Raw genomic sequence first — 14,873 nt, 5'->3', positions numbered from 1 at the left:
AGGGGGTGTGCTTTCCTTCCGGATGCCAATATTGGCTCAAAGCAACACTACAGCAGTTGAAACATGTCATTGAAACCAAGCATAAATTGAACTTAATCAAGAATTTAAACCAAGAGTACAATGCTGCTAGGTCAATAGACTCGATGCAGTTTTACAATTTACCATAGAAAATACTGAATCTTCACTGGATATTAAGATGGTTGGTGTTTAAAGTCCACTTTATGCACGGTAAGGCTAATTGGGACTGGACCTACAGTTTAAAGTGCCTCCACCATGCCACTGGATATTAAATCCATGGAAATTCCATGAGAAAGTTAGCAGAAAGGTTTCGCACATTACAATAATTCTGGAATGGGCTCATGATAAAACCACTAAGTAAACTAAAGAAAAATACTTATAAAAATACCGTCTTCAGTTGTTTCTATCTTCTCTGTGGCAAATCTTCCACTGAAAAGATAAAAAATAAAATGTATTACTTTAAATCCACAATACATTTGTATACTTTGCACATCTACACATGCACCTCAATTCCAGGTTCAAATCCCAACCTGGACATGGGTGTTCTTTGTCCATCAATTTCATCATATCATCACTCATCCTCATCTTTGTGATTATCCAAAAGTGACAGAAATGTGAAGTAAAATAAACCAAATCAATTAACATGCATCTGAAACTGAATTCTGTCTACAATTAATAGAATTTCATTCTTAAGATTTTATTCAGTTCAAGATGCACCTATGACAAAGTGGCGATTCAAAGAGTCAAACAATCTTAACTTTGATTATTAATAATATGAAAAAAATAACAGATATTGACATTGTATTTCTTCAATTTGTCATTATAAAGTTTCATCCACTGAATGTGTACATAATTAATTAATGGTATGAATCAGAGTACATAAAAAGAGATTTCCAAAAATGTCTGTAGTGGCACAAATCAAAGTTTGTTGATTAGTTATGCAGTCTGATTTCAAATTAGTTTTGTCAGTTTCCTTGGTGTCTGTTTTCACTTTTATTGTTTACACCTCATGGCTTATCTTAGATGAAATGTACAGGGTAATTCAAAATGAATGGTGCAACTTTACACAGTTATTATGAGGTTATTATTTATGATAGAAAATCAGACAAGGCATCAATATAAAGAAGAACTCTGGAAGATTTACTCACATGACTCACATTATAAAGATTCAATATGGGAACCACATGTAATGCGGAAAAGGTCCAAACGATAATACTTGCTATGTACGAGACAGCAAGTCGTTGTCAACAGTTTCGAAGGCACTAACAATTCACAGTTGTAACTTTGGCAAATCTTTCAGAAGGGTGAAACATTTTAATTACTACCGAAATGCATGCAGAAATATCTTTGCACCATTGTGATTGAATCAGTTCTTATTGCTCCAACACACAATACGCCTTCTATGGGTTATTAGCCATTTTGTGACACTGGTGATCCTGATGGAGCATTGGCTAAGCAGATTAAGCCCAATAAGTGGGAATACAACTTGCAGAGTTTGTCTTTATATTGATGCCTTGTCTGATTTTCTATCATAATAACGTCATAATAACTGTGTAAAGTTGTACCATTCACTTTGAATTACCCTGTATTACTGAGTCTAAATTTCAAGTTTAGAATAAGATTGATACGGAAGAGTTGAGGGTAGTGGAGAGCTTCAAATACCTATCTAGGAAGCATAATTGAGAGAAGTGGAAGAATAGATGAGGAGGTAAACAGAAGAGGGCAAATGAGTAGTGGCCTCTATCAAAGTGTTCCAAGGTTAATATGGAACAGGGATGTACCTACAAAATGCAAGAAGGTAATATATAACACATACTATGTGCCAATAGCCAATAACTACATATGGAGCAGAGACTTGGACAATGACAGAGAGAGGCGAAAGAAAGATGCAGGCAGTGGAGATGAAATTTTTAAGGAGTATATTGGGGAAGACTAGAAGGTATAGAATAAGGAATGAGGAGATCTGACAGACATTGGGGGGGGGGGGTGAAACTTCAGGACAGGATAGATCAGGTACAGATGAGATGGTTCAGACACATGAAGGAGATGGATGCAGAAAAACTACTAGTAAGAACCTACAATGCACAAGGAATGGGAATAAGGCCAAGGGGGGACCAAGATGTCTGTGGAAAGAGCAGATAGTGGAGTGTTAGGAGAAGAGGACAAGATTGGAACACCATGGAAAGAGAGGAGTGGTGAAAGACCAGGAAAAATTGGAGAGGCTTGACTTCTATGCCGACCCAGCCAGAGGCAGGAAATGGCAAAGAATGATGATGGAACTCCAAGTTGTGAATGAACTAACCATTAACTATTTCTACCATGAATTAAACAATTATATAATCATGAAATACCTGTTAACAGCAAGATGGCTTCTCAACAAGCTCGCACCTTCACCACAGCTATGTTGCGGATCTTCAAAATGAACCTGAAGCAACAATGTGTGCATAAGTGTGGATCTTGACAAGACAAATAAGTTTACTGTCGAATATAGTAGAAATTCTATTCTACTACACTTAAATAAATAATCCAAAACCTTTCCTCATTACCACAAAAATGGCTGGATGTGTGTGTATTAATTATTCTAAATTGTGCACATAGCTTGTTACATACACTTTAAATCAATAAAATTTACAAGAATTATGTTTAACGTTGTCTTCTATTGGTCATATTTCAGTTCAATCACACCCAACTTTTGTCCAGCATTCTAAGTAAATAACAGTGAAAAGACTTGAAAAAATTAACATATAAAGGTACTGTGACATCACAAAAATACGAGGGCATGCTGAAAAGTAATGATTCCTTTTTTTATTATTGAAAAGTGGTTGAATTTATTTGAATAAAAGAAATGCAGGTAACTTTCTAGGACTTTGTTGTCCATATCTATACAATTACTTTTCCACATAATCGCCCTGGCGATCAACACACGTCTGCCAAAGAGAGACCAGTTTCTTAATGCCATCACTGTAGAATTGTTGATCTTAACAACGGACCCACAGCCTCACTTCTGTTTGCGCTGTACCACAGGCCCATAGCTAGAGGGGGGGCAGGGGGGCAACTGCCCCCCTGAGAGCCTGCTCTGCCCCCTCTGTGAAAAATACAGAACACATTCTTACCTAGAATTCTCACTAATCTTTACAATTATATCATGTGTTACTCTAGCAACATTACAAAGACACTTATTGATTTTGTGATTTATTAGGGCGTATGGGATTCCGTATAATGTCGTATCAGGATTGGGGGGAAAAATTCCCTTCCAGATTAGACTTTGGGAAATGATTTCACAATTTTTAGTATCTAGAACAGTTGTGACATTTTGAGTAGTCTTGTATTACAGGTGCCTAATGTGTTCGGATGTTTCTCTTGGATATGTTGCTATGAACTTTCAATTGATTAAATTTTTGTTCCCAAGTCCATCTTTTGGTAATAGTGTGGTAGAGAGAGGGAGTGGATATTTGATTTTTGTTACTTTGCGTTACTTTTCTGCCACTTACAGCTAATCGCAACAATGAAGGATGACGTGAAATTGATGAAGACACACTCATAAACAGTGCCCCAACTACAGGGGGCATTGTCCCCTCCCCCTGACCTTGGACAGAAGTCCATTCTAGGGGAAGCAAACATTTAAGTAAAAAAACAAGACTAGGAGAATCTAAGAATAGCAGGACAATTGGATACTCATGATGGAATTAGTTTTTACGTGTTCCTTGCATTTTTCTACCAGACGTCCAAGGGCACTTACAAGGGGCACAGAGGGGCAATTGCCCCCCTCGATTTTAAATTTTATACAAATAAAAAAAAAATCGTAAAATTTTCTTGCTCGCTTCGCTCGCAATGTCTGCTGTTCTTATAGTCCAAGTTCAGATTCATAGCTATGGAGCAGCAGGAGTCGGCCCTGGGAGCCAAACGATCTATATGAAAAAAAAAAAATGTTAATGCCATGGTGCCCCGTGAAATTATTGCACCCTATTAAAACAATTTATTTCTATGAATCTTAATATGAAATATTAATGATGACACTGTAATCCAAAAAGTCATTGATCAATCAAGGGATTCCTATTTGTTTGTCAGGTGTCAAACACATGTATTTCAACTATAATATAATACAATTCACACAATATTTTGCATAATGATTAACGTAACCAGTAGGCAAACGTTGTCTGTAGTGATGCAAGAGTCTCCCCTTTGAAAGAAATAGAGTCCGTGGTGGACTAAGGGACCCATGTTTTAATGTTTTAGCAAGTACAAAAAAAGTGTATTAGCTACAAATTTTTACACAATTCATCAAAGTGTAGGTAATATGTAACCATTATTATTTAATTAATTCTATTTTTCTTGCATAACACAACACAATGGTGTTGTTGGATTCTCGTTAGATTCCTTTGTGCGTAAAATCTTGTGTACTGGAAACTAGAGGGAATCATTATGAAGCATGATTTATAAAGGGCTCCGTTAATCAGTTCTGCAGAGAGGCCCAAAGTTGTTGGTGTATATTAATCATCTATTAACATTATCGACGTGTAAATATCAAGTAGATACAGTCCCTATTAGCCTACCTAGGTATTTATGTTAAACTTCATATTCTTTGGCAATCTGGAAAGGTCATTATCGAAATATTGCTATTTGATGTTGCTCGAAGTTCTTTTGTTCGTTGCAGTTTCAAGATATCATCCGTTTTCTGTTACTTATCTCTTTTGGGGGAGGGGCCAAGTGCCTCTGTGTACCCTGCTGTATCTGCCAATGCGACACAATATATTAAAAATTTGCCCCCTCTAGGATTCACTTCGCCCCCCCTACAAAGAATTCCTGGCTACGGGCCTGCTGTACCATCAGAATCAATGTGAACTCCTCTCAAGTGTTCCTTAAGCTAACAATTAGAAAACTTAAATGTATAATGCAGGAAAATGTAAAAATACAAGAATGTAAATTCGTGGTTCTCAAGACCATTCTAATGAAATTTCTAGTGCTAGTGGATTCCACTAAACTGATATTGAGGGGGCATTAAATAAGTATGCCGTACTTTAGCATGCAGAATACCTCTCTATAATGCAACTTGCGAGCCTGAAAATTTCCTTTGACCTCCACCGTGCTGTCGCTGCTACAGTATTTCAGCTTCCTGTGCTTCCTTCCTGCAACACAAGAAACAAACTACAGTGTGTTTCAAAAGTCACACAACCCACACATTGATCACCTATAACATGAAAACCATAAGAAATATTTACACCTGGTTTTCTGCATTATACAGCCTCATCAATTGAAAACCTTTTCAATGCTTAATATTATCAGTTTACTCCATGCAGAAAATTCTATAAATTCATAACTAGTGGAAATCAGCATTCATTTTTTCCTTACACAGTTACACGTACGAGTAAGAAAAATACATAAGAAATTATCGAAGGACCTGATGACTTAGCCATGTTAATGTGTCGTTTGTGATCAATATGGATCACCTGCAGTATATGATGTGTTTGATACTAACGATCAGTAGTCAGAAGTAGTGTGCTACTTGCAGCGACGCTACTGTTGCTAGCTACAAAATTTGTAGCTGTAGCTCAATGAATAGCTGATGGACATTTTTATTATATTCCCACTTCTTCTCAAATGTCTGTCTGGTGTAAAAAAAAATGATCTGTTGTTGATCTGTTACCTATAATTTCATTAGCATATGGGGTTAGTCTTGTGTGAATAAGATTTTTTATTTATTTTCATATTCTTTTTATATTTAGTAAATGGAATTTATTCGACAATAAGCTAGTAGCTTAGACTATATTTAAAAAAAAACTAGCTACAATTTATAACTAGCATTCATAGTTACCAAGATATACATTTGTATTTAACACCTTGAGCAATTTTAAACTTCCCACAAAAAATGCACTCTGTGTTTAAGGGTTAAATTGATTAATGAAGTCTGTCGTCACATACAATATGCTATACATGTGAGGACATGGCAATGTATTGTGTTTTAGATTTTTCATAACATTTAGAATGATTGAAAAATGAAGAATTTAATGACCTGCCAAAATATTACCAATTTCAATTGTTTGTGCACACTAAATAAACAAGAAGACTTACCAGGAGACTCAGAATGTGATTGGTAGTTGCGCCTTGATGAGTAGTGTCGATGATCTGATTTTCTTTTAGATGTCCTAACTGTAGCACTTCTGAAACAGTGGAGAAAAGTAAGGAAGTTAATATGCAGGTAGATAGGTAAGGTGTGTGAAGGAAAAGAACCTAAATGTTATGTTTTTCAGGAGATCAAGATCGGAAAACTGAAAATGCAGGGAATGTGCTCTATTGCTATGGTTCCCAAACTTCATGGGACTGCAACCCAGTAAATCCTTTTTTAAAAGTTGATGATCCAATTCCAACAATTTACTCATTAATATCTTTCTAATTTTAAAACTGTTACTTACTTAATATGTACCCTTGAAATTAAACATTAATAAAATAAGTTTTGACATGACCATAAAGAGTACTAGTTCTATTATGACTACGCTTGTTGACAAAATTAAAAATAGGTTTAAATACATTGTCAGCAATTGGATATATTGATATCTTGAAGTTCTCAGGCTGGCATCATTAAATTTATTCAATAAGTACATATTTTCATAGGCATTTTATTTTGATCATAGAATATTTGATAATGACAATTGTTGTACAAACTAAAATTACAAAATTTCAAGAGAACCTCTTGTGGCCCAGTACCAGGCCATAAACTAGGGTTGAGAAAAAATGCTCTACTGGAACCATGAGAATTAAATGTATAATGTGGGGAAATGTTAATCTGGGAACAAAGATATACGAGGGCCATTTCTATTGTAGTGAAAACACTGATTGTATTCGCTTGTTGGTTGTTGCCGGGAGATAAGACGATTGGGTCTTGTTTAGTCTTGTACTATGGATCACGTGTAGGTGTTTCGTGCTGAATAGTACTGCTGAGTGGTAGAAGATGTTAAAGTGAAGTGTGAGTATAATACCACCCTGAACAATGTTCACGCGTGAACAGCGAATACGTATTCATCATTTTCAGGTTGCACGTGGAAGGAAACTGCAAATTCACAGGGGCTTACGCTTCAATTCCGGCTCGTATGATCTGGCCCACAAGGAACGTGTTACCTTCCAATCACCAACGTGCAAGGTGCATGCGTGCAAATTCCCATCTGTCCCATTGCTGAACTTCTGTCAGGATATACAGTACCCATTTTGCAGATATCTTATGCAGGCCGAGGTCCTGAGTTAGCATCTGGTATACAGAGGATGGTGAAATCTTCAGTTCATTTGCTAATTCATTACATGTCCAATGCAGATCATTCTCCAGCTATCTGCGAAGTGCATCAAGATGGTGTAGATCTGTTGCTGTGCAAGGATGCCCGCAACCATGTTCTTTCACGGCTGATTCATGACTAGTACCAAATGCCTTAGCCCATCTGGCAATGGTATGATACTTGATACTACAAAGCGTGGTCCCCACATGCCTCTCATAAGTCCTTGTGAATTTTCCGTGTATTCCTTTCATGTGCAATCTGAAATTTGATGAATATTCACTGTTCTTCATGCTTAAACATTGTTCAGGGCGGTATTATACTCACACTTCCCTTTAACATCTTCTACCACACAACAGTACTATTCAGTACCGAACACCTACACACGATCCATAGTACAAGACTAAACAAGATCCAATCGTCATTTGTCCCAGCGACAACTGACAAGCGTATACCAACAGTGTTGCCACTACAAGAAAAATGGCCATCGTAATTGGGTTTTCATTATACAATAACTGTCTTCATGAGAACAATTTGAGTCAATTATCTATAGCACTCAAGAAGAAATCCTAAATCACAACTTTTTAATAGTTTGTTTTGTTTTCAACATGCACTATGACTTTCTATGAGAACAATTCTACAGGACAACTCATAAATAAAGTAACAATTTTAAAAATTCAGTAAATGTTAATTTTTGAAGATACAGCAATACAATTGGTAGTTTAACTGTGATTTATTTATGATGCAGTTCTAACGTGCCCCCCACCCTACTACACACTGGACCTTACACCCTGTGATTCTCTTACTTTGTGAAGAACCAATCGCATGACTCGCCACTTCCAAAAGATGTAGCTGAAGTAAAAGGACAAATTAGAAATGCAATTTATCTGGTTACACATCACATGCTCAATTATATACAACAGGAACTGAAGTATCTGGTGGACATATGTCACAAATGGTGCCCACATAGAGCATTTACAAGGATATCACAAAAAACAAATGTGACTTTATTGCCGTGTCTACAATAATAATTACATACTGAATTTGTAAAAGTGTTTATTTCTTTATGAAATACTCTCTACATCCACTAAAATCACATTTATGTCATACCAAAACAACTATGTTCTTTTCATGCAGCAGCCACGCAGAGTACAGTCCAGCCAAAAAAGATAAAACTAGCTGGAAGGTCTATTCCAAATGCTAGAGGAGAAGCAGGTAGAAGCACCAGCCAAACTACGCTGTGATATCTCATTTATATAGATTTGTTTGTTTCTATTTTCATTCTGAACCCTTCCATAATTTGAAACACATCTCTACTTACTTCATTGATGTTTCCATAGCAAACGATTTTAACAAAACCCGTACCTTCCCAAAATGTCATTGCTGCCACAGACCTCCAGATACTAGATCAGAAACATGACCCATTTTATATGGGTCAACGTTAAGCCAAAAATTTTGTAGAGAGGGAGATACTCTCATAGCAGCGAGCATACCTTCATATTTCTATTTGTAACAACTATTTTGAATATTGTGAGTCATTGCACCACACAAGATTGCAATTTTAAGTTTACTAAGAAGTATATAACTCAACATATTACACTCCACAAGTGAGTACAAAAATGAAAATTAAACAAGTTCTAATGTGCATCTCCATCATATTTCTAGTCCTAGGATTAAGAATGGCTTCAAACAAAAGCTCATCGTTTTCAGTCTGTAATTAGAGGTCTGTGATTTCTGCCGTCACCTCTATTTTGACACTGAACAAGTCCAGTTGGTGAATGCGCACTTCTGTCCATGGTTTCGCCTAAGGCAGCCAGACCGTATTATGCTGTTTGTCAATTCTATAGTCAGTTTCATTGATGAGACACTTTGAAACAATACTCACACCAATAACGATACTCAAAATATTGATTAGTATTAGTGGGATCATTCTACTCCAATATAAAGGTGAAATTCACCAGAGTATTTCTTTAGAATATTAAAAAATTACTTCAAAATAAAAATATATATTACGCAATTACCAAATACACTTTTCTCGCATGATATTGGTACAAAACCAATAGAAACTTCGAATTGTGCATAACTTCCATGATAATTAGACTCTGTGTAGCATACATCGGTATCGTTATCGGCCCAGTCCTAATTTTTATGTGTGTATTCACATTAGAAAGTATTGTTTTGATTTCATCACTGATACTGACCAATAGCTGGAAGGTATGCAAACCGCCCATCACCACTTTTGCAGAGTCCAAATATTCTTGAGATTATCACAATGCAGAACTTTTTTCTTACTGCTATGCTATAATTGTAGGGCAAAATTATATCTCATTATTGAATTACAACTGTTTCAATATTCTGGTCATCATAGTTTTAAATCAGCTGAATGGTTTCTGTTTTTGCCTCTTGCCCAGCTGTGTTTCCTGGAATTTCTCTGTTGACCCAGCATCATGAACCCAATTGGGAAGCTGCTTGAAAGCAAGAGTAGTGGACATGAGTTTTAAAAGCTGGATATCAGCTGTGATAGGATTCAAAAAAGTGACCTAAAGAAAAGCTGCTTGGTAAGCTTTGGCCCTCAATGCTTAGCTAAAGTTTCAGTTTTTTAGTTCAATCTGGCAAACTTACATGGTATACTTATCGTATATTTTAATAAGTATACCTGTCATATGCTTAATGATGGAATAAATATATTGATATAGTGCAGTGGTTCTGAAAGTAAATACCCTGGGGCCTCATGACTGGCTTACAAAGGCACTGCGAAATGTTCCAATATTCTTCACTGAAATGACACTTCCTTGTTAGTCTACACATGGTTTTAGATTCAGACCATCGCATCAATCCAAATATATGCTTATTTAGTGCTTTTTACATGTAAAATGTTTCTGAATTTGAAGTATGTGCTTATTTTTTTACCTAAGTTAAGGAACCTAACCACATTAACTGAGCGATGCAAGTGTTAGATAGACCTACATTCTGACCTGGGTGGCATGGAAAAAATCTTGAAACTCTAAGGGTGTCATGAAACAAAAAATGTGGGAACCCCTGATATATATAGGCTACATACAAGGTACAATACACTAAATGATCCTCCAGGCTTCCACCTATCTAAGCAGGCTTTCACAAAGGTGTGCATCAAGCAGCTGAAGAGCAATTAATATTTGTTATACTCTCGTTATTGTATTATTCTTGTTACATATATATGTGTGTTTGTATTCTTGTTACATATATGTGTGTTTGTGTATGTGTGCGTGCTTCTCATTTGTTAATTTCTATTTTTCTCTGTTGATATCCTGATATAAAATGGATTCTCTCTATATTCAGGATTTCTCAAATAAATAAAAAAATGTAGTGGCATCAATAAGGACATTGATTATTAGCGTAGTCCTAATGCAAATGTAAGCGTTCATATGTTTATCTAAGTGATAAAATCTTCTTGTCACATAAATTCAATGATTTGGTGTGCACATTTAAGTAACTAATAATGAACATACATTTTACGCACATATACTACATAAACTTACCCTGGTCTTAGCAAATCTAATTCTGAGCTGCACCCCTCACTGGATCCTGAATCTCCTGATACATCATAGAAGAGCTTATCCTGGAAGATGACGTAGGATTAACATAAAGAACGAGATATATTATTGGAATGTATCATCTGTGTGTCCGAATTTGTGTGTCAGCAACATAAATAATATCTCATATGCTTTCATATTGAGTTACTATTATTGAACATTTTAAAATACGATTTACCAAGTTTGCTTTGTTGCTTCCATTGCAGAAGATTAGCAGCATCCTACTTCTTGTGTTACAGTCACTGTTGATTTCGTATCTGTATCTTGTATCTGGTATTTGTTCTAGGGTCACTTCTCTGCTACTTTTGGATTATCTCAGCAGAGATGAATGATGATCAGATGAAATTGATGCAGGGTTATTAAAACAGCAACACTCGTGCACAGGATGGAGTCAAACCAGGAACCTTCAGTGGCGACCTTGTGAGTCAATCACTAAACATGCTCATGCACCAAGGAGAAACTTTGTTTGCAAAAGAACTTTATTTTAGTTATGACATGTATTTCAGCTGTCTTGATGGCCAAGTCAGATGAGATGTGAGATATTTAGATGTGTTTCTTCTTTCGTCTAATCATCATTCATCTCCATCATCACAGTTAACTTAGTGATAGAGAATAGCAGTTAAAAAATATTGCTTACAGGCAATATACATGGTCCTGGGTTCTAATTCCAGTCTGGGTATGTGTGTTCTTTGTATGTGTCCCTGCATCAAATTCATCATATCGTCCCTCATCCTCATTTTCGCGACTAGCCAAAAGTGGAAGAAAAACAAAACTAAATAACTAAAATCAAAAAATATACTTGGTCATTGAGGTCATAAGAACAAAACTGTTCAGAGGAAAGTATCTATATTTACGAAGATTTATTTCATACGAGGACAATTCATTCTAAATCTAGAACACAGATTTGGACAATCTGCAATTTACTATTTTACTTAAAAACAATATCAATTATTAATCAACCATTTAATGACATTCTATTCAATTTGTTGAATTATATGATACAGGCAAAATTAACAACTGTGAAGATAAAGAATGGGTGCAGCTATATAATGAGTACTATGAAAAACATCAAAAATTATTGAAAGTAAGGAGTAAATCCATTTATATCCTAGATTATCCTGTTTGTGAACATAAAGATGCTTATTTTCCTAAAAAATATACAAAATATGATTATGGAAAGATTGTTATTTAATTCACACAGATGGATCAAAAAGTAATCAAAGTGTAGGATGTGCCACATATGATTTTCAGAAGAAAGAAACTATTATAACACATTAACCAGAAGATTTTTCCATTTTTACTGCTGAGGCTTATGCGGTTTACGAAGCACTAACCTCTCTATATATAAAAATGGATGTATGTGTGTGTGTGTGTGTGTGTGTTTGTTTGTTCCAGCATAACTCTCCAACGCCTGGAGCAATTTCAACCAAACTTGATACACGTATCACTTGCAATCTGAGAAGAATACTTTGGGGGTAAGACACACCTGGCACCCCTAGGGGTGGGGTGGAAGGGGTGACATGTAAAAATAATTGAAAACCACCGATATTAAATTCCGCACAGACATCCGTGAGACTATTCAATCTGCACAACAATAGTGTTTCTTGGGTTGTCTAACATTCAGGCTGTGTTGCGAAAATGACCGATATTAGTGTGGAATCCATAGTTTTTATGACACTCCCAATGCGGTTCAACTTCAATTTCATCACCTATCAGCATGGAGGGGGGGTGAGAGGGGGTGACAAATAAAATGCCACAAATGACCGACATTAGTGTCGAATCCATAGTTTTCGGAGTCGCTAAGCTAATTGGTGACATTCACGATCACATTTAATATTAGTTACATTTTACACTATAGTTAGAATTCATTATTTTCCTGTCTAATACAAGATTACGATAAATAAATACCCAGGCAATGCCAGGCAAACAGCTAGTATATACATATAAATTGCAAGAAGATAAAATATATTATTAATTCATTCCAAAAATGTATTAAATTTAATACAGTCTAATTATGATTTATTATTTAAATGCTCTACATACATTATAAACTGTATTAAAAGTTTACAGAATTTAAGAAACAGAGGAAACATAAATCATTTAACCTGGGCTAAAGCACATTATCAAAATTTGGAAAATGAAATGGTAGATTTGTATGCAAAACAAGCAAAGGAAATTCAAACTGTCCTGGAGCTGAAAACCTATTACCGAGGGTGAAGAAAAAATTGAAGGAATGGTGCAAAAGTCTATTTCAAAATGCAGGAAGTTTTTATCAGAGCATAACTAAGTACAATAGAATCAGACCCTGCTTTAAACGTGCAAGGAATGTGATAGTAGTACTAAATATATTAGGTCAGGACATACAACTACAAAAAGTCATTTACAAAAAATTCAGATTGTACAAAACTCAAACTCTATATGTGGCAATAAGGAAGATACACACCATATTATATTTGAGTGTAATAGATACATACAAGAAAGAGAGACATTCTACAAAACTCATATAAACTGTGCAATTCCTCTTCCTGGAATTGGAATCCCTGTTTGGAATCTTTGATTTGTGAACCTAACCTTACAATCGGATACATATATTGCTTTCATTTTTTAGAAAATGTGGAATATCAGTATAGTAAGAGTTATTAGTATCAATAGTGTTTTCTTTTAATAATTTAGACAAAGTAAAAAAGAAATAGTATGTAAGTTTATGTACAGTACATTGATATGAGAAAAACTGCAAAAAGAGGTACCATAATCCCAAATAAATAAATAAAATAAACTTACTGATGATTGTTTTCTTAACATTGTACAGAATTCTTTCCATCTATCTTCCTATTTGTGTAAAGATAAATCGTCCTCATGTTTAGCTAAATATTCCACTATTATTTTAGATATATACTTTTTTTCTTCAGTCCGTGTTGCCTATAAAAAATAAAGAACTGTATCAATGACACAGACTACTGTCGGTCATAGTTGAAGCAAGGATTACCTATTATCCTTGGTTGAAGGACAAGTAGCATGTATAACAGGTGAGTCAATATGGGTCAGAGTGGCATCACCAGCAGATGAAACAGCCTGGTCGAGTCTAAAGAAATTCTTGCAGTTTTTTTCTACATTTAATTTATTACTAGAACGGGCTTTTGCACACACAATGAACTGAAATCCCATATTGGATAAAAGCATCATTCTAAATAGCTCTGCAATAGTCATTTCGGAACCTGAGAAATATGTCCTCAGACAATGCTGACATTCACTGCTTTAAGTCACTAAAGCGGAAACTCTAGTTTCTGCTGGTACACTTTTACCCTGGTTCATTTATATGAATTCTTTTTGAATTGAGAAAATTATATCAGCACAAGTATCTAATGTGAACAAGTATTATGCTATCACTTATAATAAAAATAATAAAAAATAAAAAATAAAAACTTTCTGTGGTATTTCTTGTGTGTTCCAAGTCAATCTTACAGCAGGGTTTATGTATTAATCCATGTGACAATGGGGCACAAGTTTTTGTCAGTTTTGTCTCAACCTCCAAAATGTTCCCATCGCAGGGGGATGGGGTGAATTTGCCAACGTTCTAACACATTAGGGCCTTACTTATCACCATTCTTCATCTTAATGATTAGTCAAAGTTGGCAAAAAAGTAAAGTAAAATAAAATAATTTAATCAAGTAGAGCATTAAGAGCCGTGGTAGCTCAGTTGATAGAGCATCTGGCTACCACATAGAAAACACAGGTTCGAGTCCTGGGCAAGTGATCTGAACCAGGAATTTTTCCAGTCATTTTCCTGTTTCTGCGCAGTTCTGAGGCCCACCCAGTCTCGTAAATTGTGTTGTAAGGAATAACTTCTCTCGCAGTTATCTCTTTATATGCAGTTTTATTCACACTGCTGCCCTACTCCGTATATACATCTTTCTATTACAGATCCAATAACACATGCTTTAACTTGCCTTTTGCCCGATCACACAGAGAAATGTACTTATCAAGACTTTACTCTATGAGCGCATTATTTAGCATAGCTCTAACC

At 35.5% G+C, this 14,873-nt stretch overlaps 1 protein-coding gene across 2 annotated transcripts in view; it reads right to left on the bottom strand.

Moving 5' to 3' along the window:
- Positions 1 to 13,788, bottom strand: part of LOC145999062 (uncharacterized) — a 104,176-nt gene extending 90,388 nt beyond the window's left edge. For both annotated transcript variants that reach the window (XM_083136011.1, XM_083136012.1), the window contains exons 1-6: positions 13,631 to 13,788; positions 10,796 to 10,875; positions 6,088 to 6,176; positions 5,053 to 5,144; positions 2,370 to 2,443; positions 407 to 447 (exon numbers count right to left, since the gene is read on the bottom strand). In XM_083136011.1, coding sequence (XP_082992137.1) covers positions 407 to 447; positions 2,370 to 2,443; positions 5,053 to 5,144; positions 6,088 to 6,176; positions 10,796 to 10,875; positions 13,631 to 13,651 — 397 coding nt within the window. In that variant the 5' untranslated portion in view covers positions 13,652 to 13,788. The remainder of the gene's footprint in view (positions 1 to 406; positions 448 to 2,369; positions 2,444 to 5,052; positions 5,145 to 6,087; positions 6,177 to 10,795; positions 10,876 to 13,630) is intronic.
- Positions 13,789 to 14,873: the final 1,085 nt, after the last annotated feature.

This window comes from Lepisma saccharinum, chromosome 14 (assembly GCF_977018435.1).
Source record: "Lepisma saccharinum chromosome 14, izLepSacc3.1, whole genome shotgun sequence".
In the NCBI taxonomy this organism is placed as follows: Eukaryota; Metazoa; Arthropoda; class Insecta; order Zygentoma; family Lepismatidae; genus Lepisma; species Lepisma saccharinum.
This window is presented reverse-complemented; position numbering and strand designations above follow the sequence as displayed.